The 19,873-nt window shown below is 39.3% G+C and overlaps 1 protein-coding gene across 1 annotated transcript in view; it reads right to left on the reverse strand.

Annotated features, from left to right (window-relative positions):
• Nucleotides 1-13,729, reverse strand: part of pid1 (phosphotyrosine interaction domain containing 1) — a 131,359-nt gene extending 117,630 nt beyond the window's left edge. Inside the window, exon 1 of the mRNA XM_039759989.1 lies at nt 13,455-13,729. Within this exon, the coding sequence (XP_039615923.1) occupies nt 13,455-13,484 (30 nt within the window). The 5' untranslated portion in view covers nt 13,485-13,729. The remainder of the gene's footprint in view (nt 1-13,454) is intronic.
• Between the last annotated feature and the right edge of the window lie 6,144 nt (nt 13,730-19,873).

Here is a 19,873-nt window from a genome sequence, read left to right on the forward strand (position 1 = left end):
CTAAAGAATGTTTTCAGCACCTTGTTGAATCAATGCCACGTAGAATTAAGGCAGTTCTGAAGCGAAAGGGGTCAAACACCGTATTAGTATGGTGGTCCTAATAATCCTTTAGGCGAGTGTATTTATATATATATATATATATATATATATACATACATACATACATACATACATGTGTACATATATATACACACACATATACTATGGGGTGCCAAACAGGCAAATAAATTGATTTTGTGAATATATAAAGTTGGCGTCAGAATATATAAAGTCATTCCCGAATATATAAAGTCAAAACTTGAATATATAAAGTCAGCGTCAGAATATATAAAGTCATCGCTGGAATATATAAAGTCAAAACCTGAATATATAAAGTCAGCGTCGGAATTTATAAAGTCATTCCTGATTATATAAAGTCAACATCGGAATATATAAACTAACTCCTGCATATTTAAATTGAAAGTCAAAATCTATTGATTGAAACGACTGAACTGAACTAAGTTAACAAAAACGTATTCAGAAAAATAAATTAAAAAAAAACTGTTCAGTTAATGCTTTGAAAATGATGCATGTGCCCTGCCCAGGAATGGTTCCTGCCTTGTGCCCAGTGTTGGCTGGGATTGTCTCCAGCAGACCCCCGTGACCCTGTGGTCGTATTCAACGTGTTGGGAAATGGATGGATATTCCAGCGCGGACTTTGTATATTCCGACGCTGACTTTATATATTGAAATTTTGACTTGATATATTGCAGCGCTTACTTTATATATTCCGAAATATTCCAACACTGTTTTTATATACTCATGTTTTGACTTTATATATTCGGGAATGACTTTATATATTCAAGTTTTGACTTTATATATTCTGAAGCCGACTTTATATATTCATAAAATCAATGTATTTGCCTGTTTGGCACCCCGTAGTATATGTGTGTGTGTGTGTGTATATATGTACACATGTATGTATGTATGTATATGTATATATATGTATATAGATATAGATATATATATAGATAAATATATAGAGATATGAGAACAACACTCATATCAATGACAAAACAATTACATTAACAATCATGTTACGTTATTTTAAAATTTTTCCTTTTCTTTTCATAACTTCTTTAACACACTACTTCTCCACTCTTGAAGTATTCTGCTCTATATATATATATATATATATATATATATATATATATATATATATATATATATATATATATATATATATATATATATATATATATTAGTCTCTCATTAGCTTACAATGATAGTCTATGGGACACCTCTGAAAGTGTGAAGCAAAAATAACTTACTGTATAAATTCACTTTGAAGCAGCAAAGGTTTTGATTCCAGATAACACCTTTTCTGTGTTATAAAGGTATATTTATGGCAACAAAACAAACCTGGAAGTAATACTTGATCAAATTCTTGGCATAAGCTTCTGATTGTTTGTTCACAGCAAACAGCATTGATAGAGTCTTCATATAAGCAATAAATAGCCAGTCTAACAAAAGCCAAGTTACAAATCAGAACTGCACATTTTGAACAATATGAAAGAAAGCCTGTTCCTGCAGCGGTTCAGCACGATGTTGCCTTTCAACTACAATGGCTCAAAGTACATGTACTGCAGAGCTTAAATCAGATGTAAATATTCTAACTGAAGACCTTAAGAAATCTCCAGTATCGATGTTCACATTTCACACCATCACTTAGAGCTTTGAGGTGTCATAATCAAGTAATGTGCTGTGGCAGCTTTAAAGATCAAAAAATTTATAGTAACAAAAGCTGTTCATTTGACATTTCCATCATTGATAACTTCTTCCAGCTCAATTCTGGAAAATGCAAAAGTATTTCCAGAAGTTCATGATTGATGATACCAGTAAATTCATCCCAATCATAACACAAAAAACAGCATTGTATAATAAACCATGCTCATCTCAGGACACATCTATGTTTTCCAACAGTGGTAACAATACGCTCAATTTTCTGCAACAAAAGCATTTGCTCTTGGTAGATATTATTTTATCTTTTCCACAGGTTTACCATTAGCCAGTTCCATGGCTCATGGACTTAAGTTTCAGCCACAAGACTAAGGACTTCTTATTGCCAGTAATATCACAGATTTAAAATGAGGGGTTAATTGTATAGATGTTTAGAAAAAATAAAATCACTGAAAAAAAGTATAGTTTGAGTGCTCAAAATTCTATCAAAGTACAGCTGAAACTGCAACACTCACATATTTATCTAATAAAAACATGGTTATTGATGTTAAATGTTGCTGCTAAGGAAGACAGAAAATAAACTGGATAGCTGGACATTTGTAAAAATGGAAGAGAATATATTGTTGCAAAAAGGCTGTATTTTCTTTTCCAAAATCCATGCAATCTCTTGACGCTTCAATACACTGCAACATTCTTGCCTTCAAAGTGGACATCTTTAGTAAATTGTAAGGCTTTTGTCTCATGTTTACTGTGGTGCCCCATAGATCAAAACTATAAGCAGCTGAGGGAGACACCATTTTTCCCCTAAATGCTTTACTTTAGAGCACAAGTTCTAGAGGCAAAAGAGTTTATGCAATGAGTGTGAAAAATAAATTTGACAACTTTTTCCAGGCCACATAAAAATGTATATGTAATATAAATAATCTTTACTTTTACCACCCAAAAGTTTTATAATTTATTGTAGTTGCATCTTGTAAAGCAGAAAAATGTTTTTGTTCAAAAACAAATTCCCTAGGATGTCAGATGATCTTCCCACCAAAAGAAATGTGATGTGTAAAAGCCCACTTATACTTAGCATTTCTGCTTTGTTGCAAGGCTCTGCTAGAGTGCCCGTGATGTAAATTTTTTCAGCAGTTCTTGAATTTTTGAACATGCAGCCCTATGCAAGTCAACTGAACTAAACAAGAAAACATGGTCTCATTCGGTGATTTGTACCTCTACAGGTACAATCCAACATTAAAAGCACTCAGAAATGGGCAAATGTACACATATTCATGTTGAGGAATCACCCCGATTATGGGCAAAGATGAAAACATGTGCAGACAGAAATGAAAATATCTGCAATAGTGGTAAGTTTTTTTCTTTGCTTTTGCACAAGGGGAACTGCTGGGGTATTCAGTAAACACGCCGTTTCACGCACTTATACGGTTGTTCTATAAACTGACCAGGGTATGCACGCTCTATTCACATCTATGTCTATAGTGGTTTGCACCCAACTATAAATGGGCCTTAAATGACTAACATTTTGCTTAGGCATCCTTTCGAAAAGTGGCATGAATACCAAATGCAGTTTGATTCTTGATCATTTGTAATCTACATTACACTTAAATCGAAGAGGAGACACACAGTTCTTTGCAGGAATTCAAAATCATATTTACTATAGGTGAGCATAATGCATGGAACTGTGCAGTACTGTTCTGCTGGGTGGATTATTCCTTGAATATATTTTGCTGATACTTCACAAATTGGGAAGGAATCGTTGACTCATGACTATACTCATTTTAGTTATATTTTAAGTAAACATAACTTAAAATGTTCAATTGTTGCTTTAGACTAATCCTAATATCATTGTAGTTACTGACTAGAACTGCAAGTTCACAAACTATGACATACAGTGAGCAGATCTTATACATAAATAGGGCTGCAACGATTAGTTGACGTAATCGATGACGTTCGACTACAAAAAATCGTCGACTCAGATTTTTGATTGTTGACACGTCATAAATAGAACCTTCAATAGAGTCTCCAGTCACAAAGAGCCACATTGGTTTTTGTAACTGCAATGCACTCCATGAACGTTTGGGGGCAGTATCGTTTGTTATTGTTTGTCAAGACTGCACACAGTCCTACCAATGAAGAAGAACGTCTGAGGAGAAGAAGAATGTAGAGGAAAATAAACGTGGTTGCAATGGCGAGTCGGATAGAGGAGGGGGGAGGAGATAGAAAAAAATTGAGACAGAAACTTTCTAAAATGATGGAGCACTTCACCGAAAAAGGAAAAAAAGTTGAATGCAGATTATGCAAAGTGGAGGTTTCTTTTCACGGCAGCACCACCCCGATGCATGAGCATCTGAAACGCAAGCATCCTGGAGCTGTGTTGCCACCCTCTCTTGAGAATTTATGCTGGCGCTGTTAGTTAGCTAGGGTCAGATCAGGAGGGGAGGGAGAGCATAAATGAGACTGAGAAATTAAAAGTGAAAAAAATGCTAACTTTTAAAAGTACCAAATTTACACCCGATCTGTTCATTTTCAAATAATATTGCATTAATGCGATGATGTTTTCTGATTGGTACTATTCAGGTCATACAATGATTTCTGCAAAATGTCACATATATTTGTCTCTTTTTTTCCTCCTGTGCTGTGTGCTGACACCAGAAGGCGTGAGCTTATTCAGTACTAGCAGGAGCACGCAGGTGGCCGGTTGCTTGTTGTATAACAAGCTTGAATTGGTGGCGATCAAAGCACATGTACTGTGCAAGGCATGTACGCGGTCCACTGAGAAAAGAAGAGCGTTCATGGCTCACCTGGCAGACAAACATTCTTTCCTCTGCATGTCCATGAGTCCTGTGCAGACTGGACAAGATCGGGTAAAACGCAGTCACCAATTACAACCACAAGAAGGTACGTGAATGATTATGAATAATGTTGCATCTGTGCCACAATGTTTTCTGAAATGTACTATAAGGTCATAAAATGAATAATTGCAAATATCATATATACCTATGTCTCTGTTTTTTTGTCAGTGTGTATTTGGCATCATGGGCCATAAGGCGCATAACTAATTTAGCATAAGCAGGAACACTCAATAAAATTGTCTCATTGTCATTTGACTTTTTTTATTCAATGAGTGACAAAAGTGCAGATTGACTTACCCATGTACATCTGAATAAGCCAGGCTTGCTAGAAATCATTTGCTTAGAAGCTTCAACATTTTCAGCTTATTTAACATAATTAATGTTGTTGCTACCTCACTCTAAACATTAATCTACAATGGAGTTAGTGCGGCGCTGCCTCAGCATGTTTGTGGAAAGGAAAAAATGCTTAAAGGTTATTAACCTGAGATTACACACCTGATGAGGGCTATACAGCCAAAAATAATTGTTTTTATCCTTCTTTCCTTTTCAGCATGGAAATAACCTTTGACTTTTTTTCCTATTAATCCACAATGCTGTACAACTTACTATCAAATGCCTGTTTAGTTTCAAAGCACATGTACATTACACTTTCATAAGCTATGTACTTTATTTCACTTTTTTAACCAATGTAGTGTAGTACTTTACTGGCAGATTACTCCCTTTGTTTATATAAATAATAGCAAAGCCTTAATTAACCCCAATTTCTAACAATAAATAAAATTAGGGCTGTAATGATTAAAATTTTTAAATGCAATTAATCACATCATGTAACAGGATTAATCAAGATTAATCACAAGTTTAACTAAGTAGTTCGGCAATGTCCAGTAGTCCCCAGTGAATGCAACTGCTATATAACCTCTTAGCTGCTCAAACTATAAAGGCATATGCTTTTCATATAAATGCTTAATATGCAACACAACTGTTTCATATGTAAGAACTGTCAAACCTCGCTAAATGACGTGTCTCAGCCCAATATCGTTAACTAAAGTTAAGGGTTTGCAGACTGATTCAATCTATTTGCAATGCATCATTGTATATCAATGGACTATAGTCTGCCACAGATTTTGCTGCCCAACCTTAAGAGTTTTCAACAGTGTCATCATGCATATTTTGCTCTTATGTAAATTTGCCTACACTAAGTTTACAGGTATGGACAATCTTGTTCTTTGAACCATTTAAGAGAATGTTTGAAATCAGAAGCAAATATTATAAATTTCATTCTTCTCAGCCACTATTAACAGAATTGTTTAGATTCAGGGTTTACAAACTTTAAATCAAGACACCCCAAAATGTAGTACCATTTGGTGAAGGGCCCCACTAATATAAACCCAACACAATGAAGTGGAGCATGGTCTTGGAGGAATATCGATAAGTAGTTAACACTGACGAATTTTGTGTAACAGTACAAATGTTCATCAAAGCAAATGCTTAACTACAGCAAACTAAATGTCACATGGTATCTACAGGTCAGAGGTTTTCTGTCTTTTTTCTTGGCATAGCACTTCCAGGAACTAAAATTTTTTAAAGTATCCTCATTTTCTTTCAGTGCTAAATAGTCAAGTACTGAACTCTTAACTAGGCACAACTAAAACAAGATGTCTTAACTCCCACTCCTGCTCCTAATATTGCATTTAATGATTTTAATAATTGATTGCAGAGATTCATTGTGCAGTTGTGTATATCTTTTAGTTTTTCCTATGTACATCAGATACTTTCAAATTATTTTTTAACGTAAGACCAGTAGCATGGTTTCATAAGGGATAAAATTTTGAAAGTCTAAAATTTCAATATTTCCAATTTTAAAAAGTATACAGTTATACATGAATCCACATCAAAAGAGGCAGAAAAGTAACTAAAGTTACATATAAATCCAGGTCAGAAAAAAGGAAAATAGCTTAAATTCAATTGTGAAGGTTGTGTATCTTTATTTTTATAGGCTCATTATTATCAATGTCAGGTTACAGTTTCGATACCTTTAAGCACAGTTCTGCTACTAACTTCAGCCTATTTCTGTATTTATTTTTAAAGGAAGGATGAGGTTTACAAAAAACCGACAACTTGGTCCAAAACATTAGTTTTCTGCTTTTGACTAATGTTAATAATACTAAAATGTTATGAAATGTTAAATACAGGTAAAGCATTTTATTATTAATATTTGTTAAAATTCATCTTTATTGTATATTCTGTCAATTTCTAAAACGGTTCTAAAAATGATGGCACAACCACTTCTTTCGGTTGCATCCGTTACGGGTTGCCACAGCGGATCATCTTCTTCCATATCTTTCTGTCCTCTGTATCTTGTTCTGTTACACCCATCACCTGCATGTTCTCTCTCACCACATCCATAAACCTTCGCTTATGCCTTCTTCTTTTCCTCTTCCCTGACAACTCTATCCTTAGCATCCTTCTCCCAATATACCTAACATCTCTCCTCTGCACAAGCCAAACCAACGCAATCTCGCCTCTCTGACTTTGTCTCCCAACCGTCCAACTTGAGCTGACCCTCTAATGTACTCATTTCTAATCCTATCCATCCTCATCACACCCAGTGCAAATCTTAGCATCTTTAACTCTGCTACCTCCAGCTCTGTCTCCTGCTTTCTGGTCAGTGCCACCGTCTCTAACCCATATAACATAGCTGGTCTCACTACCGTCATGTAGACCTTCCCTTTCACTCCTGATTATACCAGTCTGTGACAAATTACTCCTGACATTCTTCTCCACCCATTCCACCCTGCCAGCACTCTCTTTTCCACCTCTCTTCCACAATCCCCATTACTCTGTACTGTTGATCCCAAGTATTTAAACTCATCCACCTTCGCCAACTCTACTCCCTGCATCCTCACCATTCCACTGACAATCCTCTCATTTACACACATGTATTCTGTCTTGTCCCTGCTGACCTTCATTCCTCTCCTCTCTAGAGCATATCTCCACCTCTCCAGGGTCTCCTCAACCTGCTCACTACTATCGCTACAGATCACAATTTCATCAGGAAACATCATAGTCCATGGGGACTCCTGTCTAATCTCGTCTGTCAACCTGTCCATCACCATTGCAAATAAGAAAGGGCTCAGAGCTGATCCCGGATGTAATCCCGCCTCCACGTTGAATGCATCTGTCCCTCCTACCACAGACCTCACCACTGTCACACTTCCCTCGTACATATCCTGTACAACTCTTAAATACTCCTCTGCCACTCTCGACTTCCTCATACTATACCACAGCTCATCTCGAGGCACCCTGTCATATGCTTTCTCCAGGTCCACAAAGATGCAATGCAAACGCCTTCTGGCCTTCTCTAAACTTCTCCAACATCCTCAGAGCAAACATTGCATCTGTGGTGCTCTTTCTTGGCACGGAACCATACTGCTGCTCACTAATTATCACCTCACTTCTTAACCTAGCTTCCACTACTCTTTCCCATAACTTCATGCTTTGGCTCATCAATTTTATCCCCCTGTAGTTACTACAGTCCTGCACCATCCCCCTTATTCTTAAATATCGGCACCAGTACACTTCTTCTCCACTTCTCAGGCATCCTCTCACTTTCCAAGATTCCAATTAAACGATCGGGTTAAAACTCCACTGCCATCCCTCCATAAGCATGTCATCTGGACCAATGGCCTTTCCATTTTTCATCCTATTCATAGCTGTCCTTACTTCTTCCTTGCTAATCCTTTGCACTTACTGATTCACTATCTCCACATCATCCAACCACTTCTCTCTCTCGATCTCTTCATTCATCAGCCTCTCAAAGTACTCTTTCCATCTGCTCAACACACTCTCCTCGCTTGTGAGTACGTTTCCGTCTTTATCCTTTATCACCCTAACCTGCTGCACATCTTTCTCAGCTCGACCCCTCTGTCTAGCCAATCAGGTCCTTTTCTCCCTCTTTAGTGTCCAACCTCTCATACAACTCATCATACGCCTTTTCTTTAGCCTTCGCCACCTCTCTCTTCACCTTGCGCTTTATCTCCTTATTCTCTTGTCTACTTTCTGCATCTCTCTGACTATCCCACTTCTTCTTTACCATCCTCTTCCTCTGTATACTCTCCTGTATTTCCTCATTCCACCACCAGGTTTCCTTTTCCCCCTTCCTCTTTCCAGATTTCACACCAAGCACCCTTCTTGCTGTCACCCTTACTACATCTGCTGTAGTTTCCCAGCTGTCTAGTAACTCTTCACTGCCACCCAGTGCCTGTCTCACCTCCTCCCTAAACTCAACCTTGCAGTCTTCCTTTTTCAACTTCAACCATTTGATCCTTGGCTCTGCCCTAACTCTCTTCATCTTTTTGATCTCCAACGTCATCCTACAGACCACCATCCTATGCTGCTTAACTACACTTTTCCCTGCCACAACTTTGCAGTCTTCAATCTCCTTCAGATCAACTCTTCTGCATAGGATGTATTCTAGCTGTGTGCATTTTCCTCCACTCTTGTACGTAACCCTATGTTCCTCCCTCTTCTTAAAATACGTATTCACCACAGCCATGCCCATCCTTTTGGCAAAATCCACTATCCTCTGACCTTCCTCATTCCTCATTGTTCCCTTCACCAACATGCCCATTGAAATCTGCTCCAATCACCACTTTCTGTCCCTTGGGTACATTGTTCATCACTTCAACCAACTCACTCCAAAAATCTTCTTTCTCACCCATTGCACACCCAACTTGTGGTGCATATGCACTAACAACCTTCATCATTACACCTTTACAATTTCCAGCTTCATAATCATTACTCTGCCTGATACTCTTTTCACCTACAAAACACTCTTGACATACTGTTCCTTCAGAATAACTCCTACCCCATTTCACTTCCTATTCAAACCATGATAGAACAATTTGAATTCACCTCCAATCCACCTGGCCTTACTCCCCTTTCATTTAGTCTCTTGCTGCTCTTGCAGACACAATATATCAACCTTCCTTCTCTCCATCACATCAGCTAACTTTCTCTCTTTACCAGTCATACTGCCAACATTGAAAGTTCCTATCCTCAGTTCCACTCTCTTTACTTTCCTCCTCTCCTCCTGACTCCGGACATGTCTCCCCCTCTTCTTCTCCTTCTTTGGCCAACAGTAGCCCGATTTCCGCCAGCACCCTGTTGGCTAACAGTACTGGTGGTGGTCATTGTTAGCCCAGGGCTCCACCGATCCAGTATGGAAATTTGTATTGTTGTCCGCACAACCACTAAAATTAAAAATCTTATAATACTGCAGACCAGCCCTGCTAGAGAAAAAAAAAGTGAGAGAAGCACAAACCCATTGCAGCCTGCCTGTGTAGAAGGGTAATGAGTGGAGAGTTTGAGAAAGATAGAAATCACCTGAAACTCACTTTCAAAAAAACCTATTGGTCTTTGTGTGAGTTGTGGAAATGAAAGGGAGCCTTGACCTTGGGGCCAATGTTAGCTTTGAAAGACTTAAGTTCGGAAAGATGGAAGCTAGAGCACCATAAGATCTAGCCCACAAATAAGATTCATGCTCAGCTACTACAATATGTGCTCTTTTAAGTACCAGCCTTTAAGCTTTTCCTTTTGTTCCCTCATGTATCACCTGACAGCTGTTTGTGTACTATGCTGTTCTCATGTATAACTGCATTAGTATATGATTACTTTTATGCAGTAACTGAAAAACATCTCCAGTTACCTGTATGTTTATTTCAAAACCAGGCAATTTAAAGACAATCTTTAAAGTCGGAATTGATGTTTTTAATAATACCAACATTGCTAAAGCTGCATCTTTCAGTTCAAAAACCACTGGCTTACATAGCAAGAGGTATTGATTAATGTGATTAAGAAAAAAGTAAATATCTTTGAAAATTAATCAAATGTGTTAATGAATTAATGTTGACAGCCCTAATAAAGTATAAAATTATTGGTACAACAACTATTGTATAACATAAATGGTTGTGTCGCAGCTCACCTCTTCTGCCAAGTACTTTTGTTAAAAAGAGTACAGGACACTAAAATCCGGAGCAGTGTGGCTGCACAGTGATAAACAATGAACTTAAAGGTCAGCATCCTGGATTTGAAATGCTGACCTTGGCACTGCCAATGTGGGTGTCTGGGAGAGTAATTTCAAAAGTCAATGTTTACTCATTTGACATAATCAATATGCCAGATATGCAGCTGCATTCTCACAACATCCCAAACATGTGTATTTTTGCTAAAAAATTGTTAAATAAACCACTTCCAGAAAACCCTATCATTTACAGTTGGGTAGCACAATCAAACAAGAATGATCTGGTGAAATGAAGTCTCACCTCCTCCCCTATTCACTGGTCAGGAGTCCTCCTCACTAATAGCTATTCATTGGCTACCAGGGCACTTCACATCATATCAACAGAGTAGAGCAAGGTCTGAGACGGGTTAACAATTAGGAAAGAAAAATGAGTGAAAACATCATCAAATGTAAAGTATGCTTCATATTTGTGTATAACCAAGGAGCTTCAACAAACAGAAGGTCAATTCAGTTTCAAAATACAGCACTGTGGCTTAAAGACCTACAAATAAGAACCGAGATCAAGAATTCATTCAAAAGATCTATCCTGTCCGAAGCACTTCCTAGTCATTCACGAGAGGATTTTCCAAAAGTGGTTCATTTAACAGTATTTAACTCAAAAATACATGCGTTTGAGATGTTGTGAGCCTATGACTGGATACCTGACATATGGATTATGTGACATAAATAAATTCAGATTTTCTTTCATGAACATTCTGAAATTGTTTGCCGTTTGTTCAGCATGAAACCCCATAGACAACTATTGTATCAGGAACTCTGTTATCTCCTTTCTCGATAAAAACATGAAATAAACATTTTTTTACTACAAACAACAAAAGGTAAGTACAATTTTAAAATGTATCATTTTTGAGTGGAGTATTCCTTTAACCTGCATTTGAGTTTTCAATCCTATCTTGGACAGAAACATATGTTACTGTCAAGGTATACTTATTTCTGTCCTGAAACATTGACAGTGTCATGGCCCAATTACTAACTGATGGTAGCTATCTAGTTTACTTCAACATTCAGACTTTCAGTTCTGCCAAGAGTTGTCAGTAAGATTGTGCAAGTTCATTTGGCAATATTTAGCCCACCATCTGGACAGCATTTAGGGATAAGGTCTGAATAGCCAGTATTAAGGCATGGATACCCAAGGACTTCTGAGATCTTAATAAATGTCAGAAAAAATTGTTTTCCTACAAAAGTAACAAAACTGTATTTTTAGTAACAAAACTTTTATACTTAGTATAGAAGTGCTTAAAATGAAACAAAATGGAATGCATTAAACAGGGAGAGAACTGTAATGAAAAGCCTAACATCTTGTAAACAGATGTGGCAGAAAGTTTCACACAACACGCTGAACTAGCCTGAACTGGCTTAATTGAAAACGTTATAGGCATTTATTATGTAACACACACACGCACAAACGCATATCTACTGTATACAATAGATACACCACAAATACTGTACATATTACATGTATACACCCTGAATATATCTGGATATCACGGTTTACTATGCTCATGTAAATGCTCTATGTTGAAGTATTACATTAAAATAGTACTTTTTAATTTATTTTGTTTTCTTAATATTAATTTAACTTTTTTTTAGCTGAACACTATATCAGGGCACTATATATGAAAATTAATATATCTTACTGATACATATTCACTTTTAAAAATGAGAGAGAAAATGTTATTAGCAGCACTATGAATATAGTGTAAATACAAATCTCTTTGTCATACACACACATATATATATATATATACACACATACACACACTCAACCAATTTCAGAGATTGCCTGTGATCACAGTGTGCTATTACAACATTGGCAGCAATGAATGGAAAGCAAAATCCTTCCCTATGTGTTCATCAACGATGGGCACACACATCCATCCATAAATACCCACTGGCACAGCAGGAAACCAAACGAAAACACAAGGAGAACGTTGAGACATTACATAAAGCAAAAAATCTATAGCTGACACAGCAAAGCAACATGAGGACAAGACTAGCAGCAGCTCCACAGTAGGAATAGTTTAACTGTATATTTAATAAATATATTGAATATAGAAAAAATGCTCTCGATTCAGTCTAGTAAAAGAAAGCATATACATGCATGGTGTGTACACTGTTTATATACTGTACATGCAGTGTGCGGTCAACATACTGGTGATGAGTTAGTACCTTAAATATGGTGTATCAATATCATAAGACACACAAACGGATATCTAGACTGACATGCCTCAATCTTTATTTGCTCTCATACAGTGTACACGTGTACAATATGTAATGTCTTATACATATATATACACACAGGCTATGTGGTCCTCTAACAAACATTTTATACACAGTCATGAGTATTACCACTATTACGTTTAGCTTTAAAGTATGCTATTTAAATTGTTCACATCAAAGCCTAGTTTTAAAGTACGTTATACATCAATCAGGCGTGCAATGGATATTTTTTCATGCATCTATAGATTTATTCCACGTACTCATATTTAAGACAGCATACTGCGCACGTACCAGGTAGGATGCATGTTATAAGCCTGAAAAACGGCCTTTATTACACTCTGTTTGCATGGCCAACAGAGGACAAAAGTGATCTTAATCAATACCGCCTTCTTGTGCCTATGTGATGTTTGCATTTACCCAGACCGAAGTAACTGAATGCATTCGCGATGGTAACAGCAAAAGCTAGAAATGCACAAGAACAAACCGCCAAAGCGCATCTCCGTGCTGTCTCTCGCAGTTATTATAGAGTGGCGTGCCTCTAGTACACCTGAAAAGAGACGGGAAGCCCCGGGTCCTACCTGCAATCGCTCGCTGGCGGGCTGCCACATGTTAAAGCTGGTTCAGCTCCTTCGGCTGCGGGTTGCGTTGCTGCTCCGGGTTGCTTTGCAGAAGGGCCGCGCACATCTGTCCTCAGACAGACTCTCTTTTTCTGCAACACGCTTCTCTGAGCTTTACACAACCGTTGAATTCCATTGGAAAGCAAGAGCCGAGCTCCGCCCGCAGAAGACAAGATGAGAAAAACAGAGAGGTTGGGCTGTGTCTGCGGCAACTGCCAATGAGAGCCCGCAGAGGGCGGCAGCAAGACCATCCGCCTCGCCGCGCGCGCGCGCTCGTGCTCTCACATATGTCCTCCCGCCTTCCCCTCCTGTTAAAGACGCGGGTGCGTCTGGTCCTCAGATGAGTGAGATTATGAGAACACTGTGCCAGTGGGAGGTAGGGTTTTCCAGGTCGCCGAATGAAACTGAGCAGTTACAGTTGCATTACACCAGAGGTTCCCAACCGGGGATAAATTAACCCCCGGGGTAAATTTCGCCTACTCAGGGGATTATTTTTTTTAAACGGCCGATGTCGCGAAGATGTCGATTAGTTCCCAAAGACGGCAAGAGCCTTGCTCTTTCACCAATTGCGCCAAGACTATCCAAAATCGTAGGTGAAAAGCAAGAACAAGCGTCTCACTGAATGATGTGTTCTCATCAGTTCAGTGTGTTACGTTCTGTTACGCGGTATCTGCTCATCATTAGTTGTTATATCATTATTATGTGCTATTGTTAAACTTACAATAAAAATGTTAAAAACAGTATCAGTAACATTTCCCATTTGTCGATCGTTTTCGTATGGTAGAAGCATAAACTCAATTAACAGGTTCGCTTCCCGGGTCCTCCCTGCGTGGAGTTTGCATGTTCTCCACGTATCTGCGTGGGTTTCCTCCGGGCACTCCGGTTTCCTCCCACGATCCAAAGACATGCAGGTTAGGTGGATTGGCGATTCTACATTGGCCCTAGTGTGTGCTTGGTGTGTGGGTGTGTTTGTGTGTGTCCTGCGGTGGGTTGGCACCCTGCCCAGGATTGGTTCCTGCCTTGTGCCCTGTGTTGGCTGGGATTGGCTCCAGCAGACCCCCGTGACCCTGTATTCGGATTCAGCGGGTTAGAAACTGGATACCAGATTTTATCCAAAGCGACTTTCAAAAAGAGGTAAACACAATCGAGTAACATTAGGCTAGGGCCTCTTTGTTCAGCAAGTATAGTACAGGTAACAAAAGATGATTGCCACAACTGAAAAGATGTAATAACTAATACATTTGCAAACATAGATTAACAATTGCTTAAACAATCAAACTTAATGTAACAACAAATCAAAAAAAAATTTTAATTCGACAGATATTCACAGAACAGATTGACTTTCAATTGCTTCTTAAATACATTGAGCAAGTCAGCAGTTTGGATGGCAGTGGGCAGCTCATTCCACCAACTAGGAACTACACAGGAAAAGAATCTGGATTGAGACTTGACATTTCGCAGAGGCGCCATCAACAGACACTTGGCAGACCTGAGTGGGCGAGAAGGAGCATAGTACCTCACCAGTGTCTCCACATATGCAGGTGCTGACCCATTGACTACTCTGTCAACAAGCATCAGGGATTTGATCTTAATGTGTGCTGCTACAGGGAGCCAATGTAGTGAATTGAAGAGAGGAGTGACATGTGCCCGTCTCTGCTGGTTATTCTGGATCATCTGCAGCAGCTTGATAACACATGCTGGTACTCCTGCCAGAAGTGAGTAGCAGCAGTCCAGACATGACAAAACCAAAGCCTAGACCAGAAGTTGTGCTACATATTCCATCAGATAAGATCTGATCTTGCAGATGTTGTACAGTGCGAACCTGCATGAACGAATATGGTAATAAAAAGTTAGTTGCACATCAATCACTGCCCCAAGGTTGCATACTGATTTAGCTGGTGTTAGTGACAGTGAGCCAAGTTGTACAGAGATGGGGAGCTGAAAGACTGGTTGGGATCACAAGAAGTTTGGCTTTTGCCAAGTTAAGCTGTAGATATTGGTCCATCATCCAGGTTGATATATCAGTAAGACATGCAGAGACTAGCTGATATGTTGTTCTCAGCAGGGAACAGGTACAGCTCTGTATCATCAGCATACCACTGATAAGAGAACTCATGGGATTGGATGATGGAGCCCAGTGAGGTGGTGTACAGAGAGAAAAGTAGAGGACTCAGCACTGATCCTTGGGGCACCCCTGTTTATGTCTGATGCATCCTTGACAACTCACCTTGCCAGGACACACCCTAGGATCTGCCTGAGATGTAGAACTCAAACTCAAAGAGCAGTCCCAGTGATGCCAAAGTCAGAGAGGGTGGCAAGAAGGATGTTGTGTTTGACCGTATCAAAGGCAGAGGAGAGATCTAAAAGGATAAGGACCGATGACATGTTGGTAGCTCTAGCAAATCACAGCTTTTCAACCACAGTCAGTACAGACGTCACAGTTTAGAGGTTCCTCTCGAAGCCAGAATGGTTGATATCGAGCAATCCATTCTGTGCAAGGAAGGAGGAAACCTGGTTAGAAACAGCACATTCAAGTGTTTTGAAAAGAAAGGAGAGAGATGGGCCTGTAATTGTTAACTTGGGATGGATCAGGTGTTGTTTTTTTGAGAAGTGGGGTTATCAGAGCCTGTTTGAAGATGGTAGAAAATGTGCCTGAGCTCAGTGAGGCATTAAGGATGTGTGTAATTGCAGAAACAAGTGAGGGGGACCTGAAGAAGATGTGATGGGTTAGGGTCAAGTGGACAGGTAGTGGGGTGATTGGAGAGGAGGTCAGAAACATCAGTGGCAGTGTGGAGAGAATGTGGAGAATGTTGGTTGATGCATGGGAGGAGACATAATGGGTGCCAGTGAGGGTGAAAACTGACTACTGATAGCAGCCACCCTATCCTGAAAAAGATGGCAAAGTTATCAGCAGATAAGGAGGGTTAAGAAGGACGGTGAAAGGGGAGCACAGAAAGTGTGTGTCGGTGGTTCTGATAATTCTGGTTTAATAGAATCTTACCTTAGCTTTGAGGGTGGGAGAAGAAAAGGATGCAAGAAGAGATTGGTATTTAGCAAGGTTTGCCTGAGCCATACTTTGGTATATACTTTCTACTTTGGTATTAGTCTGACAATTAGTATGACTGATGGACACAATAAAAGTCTACTGCAGCTTCAAGTGGCTACACTGAACATTTTATTTTAAATTAAGTTATCAAGTACAATCAAAAAGTTCCTATTATAAATATTATTAGCAGCATCTTTGCTAATGATATTGTTGGATTAGCATGCCTACAGGCAAAGTTTAGATGAATTTTTTTATGTTTTCCAAGAGAAATAAACGTTTACAATATAAAACATTGAAGGTATCAAAAAGTAAGTCTTCATAAGGCCTGCATATTATTTTATCCTCCACATCTCAATATCTATGGAATGGAAAATGACAAATAGCACCAAAACTATTCCTGATTTTTATCCACAAAAGCTGCCAGCTGCCACACTGTGCGGGATGAAGGTCTACGAAGAAGAATTCAGTTACTGATAAAAGGCATGTGGCAATGTTTACCTCAGACTGTTACAGATGCCAAAGTGAATAAAACTGCAGACTAGTATTGTTGAAATTCATAGGTTAACTAAAGACATTTTTTATATCCTCCCATTTTTAAATGTGTGGAAAATTCATTTGTGAATTCATTGTACAGTATATGTATTTTTCACCTGTGCGGTTTTCATATAAAGGTGAAATAAGTATTACAAATGGTCAATAGACTCATCATATTTTCTGTAGGTAGTGTCTTACTTGATCTTGACCATCAGAATGGAAGATGCATTGCCACATTGGGAACCTGAGTTTTTGTTTCCTAGCATTTAAAACCCCATTTCTATGTCCAGTAAACTTAATCTGCTCACTCATAAGCTGGCAACCACTTGCCAACACATGCCAACATTGGTAAAATCGCTGTTGGCTTGGATGCCTAATTATTCTACATGTATCCAGACAGCATTGATATGTGCTCAGACTTTGCTCACAATCCACACAGATCTACAAATGACAATGTAATCATACCCAACAGTTTGGTCGAGATGGCTGAGCATGTACTACTAAGAGAAGGCCAGAGTAGGCGAACACTGTAAAACATTATGGTAACAGTGACACATGTGCAATTGTGTGTTGACAGCACACAGAGAAAACAACATGACAGCAGAGTTTTCTCTCAGCCCCAGTGCTTGGGCTCTTCTTCATTTGTACATCTTAACTGTAGACCATAGAATAATATAACATTCTCAAACCCACTTGTAGCAGTGCTACCATTAGTTAGAACTGCATCTCCCAGCAGTCCTTTCAGGGGCTGTTGGGGTCAAAGGTGGCCAGAGGGGTTTAAAAGGAGGGTAGGGGTCGAAGAGAAAAAAAAAAAAAGTTTGTTTTGCTTGTTTGGTGCTTGTATTTATCTGTTGAATTGCCTGACGTTTTTCTGCCTTACAACTTCGTGTCCTGGATTGTATTGTTTGTTGGGGTCTGGAATCATTTGTCTACCTGTCTACTGTTTACTGAGGACGGTGTCTGGATTCATTGGCTTACCCGGAAGAAGGAGTGCTCCTGAACCATTCATCTGTCATCATACTTCAACAATTACCAGTAGGACTGTGTTTTTCCATTTCCCTCTCTTCATGCAAATTGCTGGACTTAACTTCACAGCGGCTCATTTCATCCATGGACTTTATTGTGTGTTTGTCGTGTTTATCTGTTAAATGTAATAGCGCCGAAGGGATCAGGGGTGGTATTATTGTTTTCATTTAGTTAATTTAATTTCATTATACTTTTTTATAGTTTAAATTCCCAGCGTGTTTTTCTTTGTTGTCTCTGTAGTGTGTGTGTGTGTGATGCCAAGGCTGGGGTTATCCCTGGTAGTCCTCGAGTAAAATAAATAAATCACTGTCACTCATGACGGTGTGAATCTTAGCGACTTCTGACCGCTACATGAATTTCATGTTAATGAATTTCAGGCTCACAGGGCGCCAACACCTATCCCTGTTTAGATAATATAGTTTTACCTTACATCCTCTTATCTAGCACACTGTGCTCTTTTGCATGAACAAATTTTAGGTAACATAAAAAAGCAGGCTTATTTCCTGTGTTTCCAATAAAGCAGTTCCCCTTCCACCCTTCAAGTTTAGGTTTCAAGTGCAATGTGTTGTGGGTACGATATAAAACTGTGTACACAAATGCAAAATCGTGAGTATTTAATGACCACAAAATGAGAGAAGCCAATCAGTAAAAACCTAAAGTCAAGCACAAAGTAAAGATCTAATGCCAAAATAATTAGTAAGAAAAATAAGTTGTGAAAAGCGAAAAATGCTGAACAGAAATTAAAATAAAAATTTCTAAACCTGTATGAAAACATTTCCGTATAACTGTGAGCGAAGTTTCTGTGTTTTTTCAAACTTATTTAAAAGCTTGGTCATTAGTCTCTGTGAGTGTCACCAGTGTCTTTATAAGGGCGGTCTGATGATATCAATGATCGTGAACCACATGACTAGTGTCACACACGAGCGCATGGGGAGCAGTTTAAGGACCCGGGCTGCATCGTGACAGGTCGTGCCAATGGACAACGGCGGCAAATTAACCTTTCTTTTCTTGACTTCTCTGCCAGAACAAGGAATCGCCGCCGAAACAACCCCCTGACAAGCCAAAAAGCAGGCATACTTACAGGTTCCCTTCTACCCTCCAGTTCCTCTATGATGACATCAATCACTCATCCTGCATCACGATTTTCCCAGCATTCCACCTTCTAATTTCCGGTCCCCCTGTATAAATTGTCCCTCTTCCCTTCATAATATGTCTTATGTTGACCTTGTAAAAAAATACGTGGAGACGTTACTCTTTTTTTGTTGCAGTATACGGGGCTAAAACCCCAAACCTTTACCTTTAACCTTCACAGATTGGCGTAGTCGGCAGGATAAAGCCTGAAGATGTCGGAAGGCCAGGACTTGAATGCTGTGTTGAATCCTCTGGCGAATGAGCTCCAGGTGGTCAAGGTGAACCAGGCTGCCACCAAGGCGGAGCTCGCACAGACAAAGAGATGGCTGGCGGCCGCTGAAGCAGCGAGGCCAGAACCCACACGGCCTCCACCACCCCCAAATGTTTCCCTTACAGAAATCGATGATCAAGAAGCATACCTGACCGTCTTCGAGAGGACGGCGACAAGGAATCAGTGGTCACGGGCGGAGTGGGCATCCATCTTGGCTCCCTACCTGAAAGGTCCGGCGCAGCGGGCCTATCACGACCTTCCTGAGGAGGAACCTGCCCAATATGACCTCCTGAGAGCTGAATCATATAAGCGCTACGGCATCACATCCGGCCAGCAGGCGAGGGTATGGCGACACTGGAGGTTCAACCCAGA

This window comes from Polypterus senegalus, chromosome 1 (assembly GCF_016835505.1).
Source record: "Polypterus senegalus isolate Bchr_013 chromosome 1, ASM1683550v1, whole genome shotgun sequence".
NCBI classification, from domain to species: domain Eukaryota; kingdom Metazoa; phylum Chordata; class Cladistia; order Polypteriformes; family Polypteridae; genus Polypterus; species Polypterus senegalus.